Source organism: Centroberyx gerrardi, chromosome 1 (genome assembly GCF_048128805.1).
Source record: "Centroberyx gerrardi isolate f3 chromosome 1, fCenGer3.hap1.cur.20231027, whole genome shotgun sequence".
NCBI lineage: Eukaryota > Metazoa > Chordata > Actinopteri > Beryciformes > Berycidae > Centroberyx > Centroberyx gerrardi.
This window is the reverse complement of record NC_135997.1, coordinates 7,863,897-7,870,448: the sequence shown is the minus strand read 5'-3', so window position 1 is coordinate 7,870,448 and position 6,552 is coordinate 7,863,897. Positions and strand designations below refer to the sequence as shown.

At 39.9% G+C, this 6,552-nt stretch overlaps 1 protein-coding gene across 1 annotated transcript; it reads right to left on the bottom strand.

Annotated features, from left to right (window-relative positions):
* Nucleotides 1-2,633: 2,633 nt before the first annotated feature.
* On the bottom strand, nucleotides 2,634-5,881 carry LOC139913463 (hyaluronan and proteoglycan link protein 3-like). The gene is made up of 5 exons (XM_071901484.2): nucleotides 5,746-5,881; nucleotides 5,378-5,600; nucleotides 5,029-5,174; nucleotides 4,282-4,584; nucleotides 2,634-3,529 (listed from the first exon to the last, which is right to left on the bottom strand). The coding sequence occupies exons 1-5, from the start codon at nucleotides 5,879-5,881 to the stop codon at nucleotides 3,234-3,236; spliced, it is 1,104 nt and encodes a 367-aa protein (XP_071757585.2). The 3' UTR covers nucleotides 2,634-3,233.
* Between the last annotated feature and the right edge of the window lie 671 nt (nucleotides 5,882-6,552).

The window sequence follows — 6,552 nt, the reverse complement described above, 5'->3', positions numbered from 1 at the left end:
TAATTTCATGCTGTTGTCTAATGCAGTATTTAGTTTCCTGGTAACCTGCTGAAAGCGTGCATCACATTGTCCTTTAAGTTAGAACGAAACAGCTTTTCTGTAGCACATGTAATGTATGTCTGGTGCTGCTAGCCAAACAAATAGCTAAAATGGGGAAAGGTCAAATTCAATATTGTGATGTGAGTAGCTATATAGTTGGTGTCAGATACAATCCATTCTTATATCAAATAAAAATTGGCTATGCATTTTTTGATGTATCACATATCCCTCGATGCACAGCAAAGTCAGTAGTGTTAGTTTAAACTCAACATGTGCCAGTGTTTATATAAGTCCACACCCATTAGAGTTCATTTATCACTTTTAGATAGTTTTGAACAGCCGCCCAACAGTCATATCAGCTCTATGAGTGGACAAACAACTCTCCAGTCAACACTTGTCAAGTCCATATAACTCTCTCTTACAAATCAACACTTATTAACATTGATAATTTTGCTGTGTAGTGTCTGTATCCCCCATCAGTTTACCAAATCTGAACATTTCTTACGTGTTTTTGTTAGTCTGATCACATTTTATCATGGCAGCCTTTTATTGTGATTATTCCATTTTATCATACTGATGTTTGTTGTATCTCATTTGGTTATATGTAAATATCTATGTTGGTGTGAAATGTTGCCATCTCCTCTTCTGGTCCAGCATTGAACTAACGCAGCTGCAGCAACCAGCCGCATGAACATAACAAATGGCTCAGTAGCAAATCCACTCACATGAATACTGTGTGATGCACATTTTAGTCAAAGCTGTGAAGGTTAGAGCATGAAACTGCTTAGTTAGTGACTCTGGGTGTTGGACATCCTTAGTTCCAGTATCTACTTGCATAATAGCTTCCTGTGTACACATTGCGCAACACCTCCTTAATGATTATGCTATTTATTTTATTTTATGTATCTAAAATCTATCAGGACCGACATTTGGTATACCACATGCAGTGAAGCATCAGGTTATAATTGCCTCTGTAGGTCAAGTTGGTTATGTCATTGCTTTTTCCTAACATGAAGCTAACAAGGCATGAAGCTGAACGGCCAATATTGTATTGCCACCCTCACAAATGCCACATAAACTTGAGAGATATGACACCACCTGAGAACAGACCGGTTTCTTCGGTACACCGTGTCCTTCTTTGAGAGTGTTTTTTTCCCCACCAAGTTGTCATATTTCACTTCAGATTTCCCTTTGCTTACAGCAGTCACATTAAGGTCATTCTGCATTCTTCACATTTAATCTAATTGTATTTCATTTCCTAATGCCAGATTTTCTGCATGACTGCAGTTTGTTCACAGCAAATCTAGGAAATCTAGGAAATCTAGCTGATCTTGGCGTATGATTAAAGTAAAATTGGTGCATTTTGTTATGCCAAGGCAAAGGCAGTATTATGTAAATCCCGATTAGTATGTACATCTAGATTTCAAAACTTCTAAATAATATTAAAACTAACCAAATGCCTTGTAGTTTTAGTTGTATCTTATTCTGAAGCTGCTCAGTCACAGCAACAGACTTTTGTGTTGATTTGTGGTGTAACTAATAAAGTTAACATGAGAAAGCTCAGCAGTAAATACAATTTAGTTGCTGTACATTTTGTTCTACTTTCCTTCATTTTTTTTTTTGCATAAGACCAAACCATAAACATCTGAGTGCCATCTGCTGGCTGCCGTTGAATGTTCAGGATACACACACACACACACACACACACACACACACACACGCACACACACACACACACACACACACACACACACACACACACACACATTCTTCCTTGCTGAGAGTTTTTGTTATGTTAGTGCTATTTTTATTTCTGGCATTTTTTTTCTTTTGAGGTGAGATGTTTTCATTAAACCCTTGATTTTTAAAATCTCACCTCACCATCTGATTCTTTCCATCTTGTCTCTCATACCTGTGTTTTACTTATGAGGCCTAGCTCCATGCATTTTCACATTTAGGTTGTTATAAACAGAGCACAACAGTAAACATGAAGCTTGCATAGATCTTTACAGAAGTCTGCTGACGTTCAAGCTAAACTTCAGTCAGGTGAATGATGGATATTCTATAGAATCGGATTGCTGTGATCCCTTTACACATCATGACCAAAATCAAAGTATTAACATATGTCAAACTATAATTAAAACTTTGAAGAAATATCATCAGTTTAGGTTAGCCAATAGGTTCTAAAGTTATAGTTATAAAAAGTGTATAAGTTATACACTTTTTGTAGCTATTTCACTGTGCAAAAACAAATTAAAGATGCATACTGGTTACAATGGAATGCAATAGTTTTGAATAAGAATAAGAAACTAGACAGTATGCAGTAGACTATAAAATGTATAAAAAAACACTGAAGTAAATTTGGACATAATAGTTTCTCCCGCCCTCTACTGGTTAAGAAAGCATGTTGCCTTAATTTGGGTGTGTATGTGCACATGTAATTCAATAGGCTACAATATGTAACTAAGCACAATATCTATCTGTGTCTGAAAATGGGAGAGACAGAGATGTCCTGTACAGACATTTAAATGATATGGGAATGTATTTGTTATACAAAAATAAGTTATTTATCACAGACAATCAATTAACGCTTTCATTATTGTGGAAACCAACTGAGGTATGTGGGTATACAGTAGAAATGATTGTTGTTTTCCGGATGCTAGTGTCAATAGCTTATATCACAGGAGTGGTGAGACTACTTCATCATGCACCAATCAGTCACATTAAAGTAAATATTCTGCTCTCATGTTATATAAAAATAGGAGTTTACAGAGAGAGTATAGTTGTAGATAAGTACAATGAGGTATAGATAACGGTTAGTCAAATGTGACTGTAAAACTGAGTTTCTTTGTACTTTTTGTCATACATAGGTACAGCCTCAGAATATAATATATACGTCACAAAAAAGACAGAAACATGCAATAATACAGTGGACCACATGAAACAGCATCCGAGGAAGAGGCCTTATAGTTGTGGACTAGTTATAATACAGTTATAATGCCACAAATACCATTCATAATCTCATACAGAAGGACTGACCCTCTCTGAATGCGTTTCTGTGCCTCTTGACATTGCAAACGAAGCTTATTCCATGCCACATCGCAGCATAAATACCACAGCTTGCTCAAAAGAATAAACATTTTCGAGAAGTTAAAGTCAGCTTCACATTTCTGACACCAATGATAGGGAGGGATCTACATTATTTCATCGACCGCCTTATAGCAGTAGACTCCGTGCTTGTGTTGGGGAGGTGGGAAGCCGAAGCTGCGCACCCCTGGCTCCGAGGGCCCACAGTTCCTGCGGGGCCTGGCGATGGGGTAGCGAAGACTCCCGTCAGCGAGCCAGCCGGCATCACAGCGGTCCAGACCCGTGAGTTTCCAGGCGGCGTACAGCTGGCCCACCTTCGCTACCTCAGCTCCGTCCTCTCGACACGCGTCCTGAGCCTCAGTCAGGTTCAGCTTGAGCGGGTGCTGAAGATAGTAGACTTTCCCTGCAGAGGAGCAACGTTTGTTATATATTCAGGAGTCTTTCAGTCACGTTTTCATGTCATAGACCCTCAAACAGACGCCCATGAGACTCCCATTTGATTAGATTTTGTCCCAAGGACCCATGTGTTAAGATTTTTGTTGTTGTCAATTTTGTATTGGTTTGTCTACACTGTACAGAAACAGATAATAGTGAAACCTCATTGGATTAGAGCAGTCATTCTCACACATTCTCTCATCAGCTTTGGTGGCCATCACTCAAATGGTGGCCATATTTGATTTACGTCATACATGAGGTAGGAAACCCTAACCGGACAGCAGCAAAGAAGATGGAAACTCAACCTTTCTTTGGATGAAAAAAAACTACATATACACCAAAATTATCCTTTGATATTGTCTATAAATTAGCAGAGCTGCAGAAGGTCCAAATCAACGAGAACAGCAACTGGACTGAAAGGAACATCCATGATGTTGACCCGTAATGTTAGCTAATGTTAGCAATCAGCTGCTGTTTATTCAATGTTTCTACATTAAATATTCTAAAATAAAATTCTAATTTATGGAGCATCCAGTCTATTAAAGTGCTTTTACTAAAGGACTAAAGTTCCCCACTATCCTTTAAAAAGTGCCAGTATTTATTTTTCATTTTGGCTGTCAATTTGTAAGTGCAGGTGTCACTTTTTCAAATAAAGGATATGCCATTTTAAAACCAAACTCTTCAGTTTTTGTCAGATGAAGCGCTCAAGGCCCATCTCACCTCGGAGTGAGGAGGAGAAGCAGAAGACATCGTAGCGATGGCGGTGCTGGTGGCGTCTGCCGTAGCTGCGGACCCCCGGGGCGAGGCCATGCCCCCCGCAGGGCACCCTGGGCTGGGTGATGGGGTACTGGACCGTCCCGTCGGCCAGCCAGCCCGCGTTGCACCAGTTCAGCCCCTCCTTCCAGGCCTGGAAGAGCTGCTCGAAGGTGGCCAGGGCGGAGTCCTGCTGCTCACAGGCCTGCTGCGCCTCCAGGAAGCTCAGGTGGTATCGACCATGAGGAGGCTGGTAGGGAAAAACCACTCCTGAGAGGAGGAATCATTTAGATAACTATGATTATTATCTATTATCTATTACTACTCTACTACTACTACTACTACTACTACTACTACCACTTCTACTTCTACTTCTACTACTATTACCACTTCTACTACTACTACTACTACTACTACTACTACTACTGCTACTATTACTTCTGTGTGACTACTGCCACTAACGATTCTTTCATCTTTACTTAGGCTATATGGTACTTTTCAAAACTGTTACAAAGAGCTTCACAAAAAGAAATAAAAGCCTACAGTACAGGATGAACAGTATTAATGCCAGACAATAAATAGGCAATTGCAGTGAGAATAATTGATAAAAACAAATAATCTAAAGGCTTGATGGTTAAAATGTGTATATCAGTTATATATTTTTAGGAAACAGTAACTTATTTCCAAAATGGATATATGAATAGAATGGCCTACCTCGTAACTCCAAATCAACTAAAGCACTCTTGTCCTCAAGTCCGTCTACGACCTCACAGCGATAACGGCCTGTATCGTTCAGCTGGAGTTCAGTCATGATAAGTGTAGCATCTCCTGGGAAGTCCTGTCTGAGATGCACACGGCTCCTGACCAACAGACAGACAGACAGGAGTTCAACTTTCTTTGACACAAACAAGCTGTAGGCCTAAACCTGGTATCAGGTACTAGTGAGCAACTGAAAGGCGCTGAATTAATTTTTGTAACAGCAATGATGAAAGCATGAAAGCATGAACAATAGGCATCAGTAACAGAAAATAATCATGAATTATCACATTGGCTTTTCAATAACCTGAAGTCCCCAAAGCTTCGACTGCGGGACCCAACAGCCACCAGAACGTCAGTCTCCTGTCCACCGACAGCAGGCAGCCAGGACCATTTGACCCGGGCCTTCCTCTGGGAGCTCAGCTCAGGCTCATACCAGTACCTGCAGGACAGGGAGGCATTTCCCCCCCGGACTGCAAACACAGCCGGCCGAGCGGACTCCACATACAGCTTCACACCATTAAAATGGACTGGAAGAAATAAAGAGTTTGGGTCAAAATATGGAGGCATGGAAAAGATCAAAATCTGAACTAAGAAAATATAAATTCCAAGTAAAATACACCTGGTAGATATAATGTGTATCTAACATTTTAATTATACAGGCTGAGTACGTACTCTCACTGTTGCCATTTTCATTAAGGAAGTCGTGGTAGAAGAAGTGGCTGGGGTCTGCAGGAGCAGCCTGAGTCCAGCAGGAGAGAAGCAGCTGAACCCCCATCAGCAGCAGAGGGTGAAAGTAAGGAAACATCATCCTGGTTTACTGAGAAACTCTGATCCTTTTAGGCACCTTACAGTCCTCAGGCCTGTGGAGAGAGATCTGATCAGCTCGTTGGTCCATAAAATCACAACAGAACAGTAATGATCTTCCTCAAACTGAATTTTTCCAAAGTATTTTATTTTGTTCTAGTTTTCAACCAATTCACAGCATATGCTACTGCATTTTTAACATTCACTACATGTTGTAACAACAAAGAGCCAGTGGAGGGCAGTATGACACCATGTTTAGTACGCCCACTTTCTATGAAAAAGTATCCTAATGCTGCGCTACTTCGACAGCTTTGCTGCAGATGAATAATTTTGCGCATCATTTAAGTAAATCAGTAAAATATTAATTATTTTTTCTGTCCAAAGAACAAAGTTGATTTGAATTATTGATTTCACTCATACCATTTTAAAATTAAAATTATAATCGCCGATTGCATTGCATTACAGTTTTCGACCGAATCTTTTTTATAGGGGTTGGTAGGCTATAGGCTACCCTATTCTATCAGGTTCGTAACGCTAAGTTTTCACTTTAAATGTATTTGTAGCCCTGCCTGCTTTGCTTAGTGCCATAGACAGCGGTAAAAATAGTATCAATTTAAATTATTCAGATTAGAAACCTGCAGTCAAAGCTCACCTGGGCGCCAGGTGAGGAAAAAA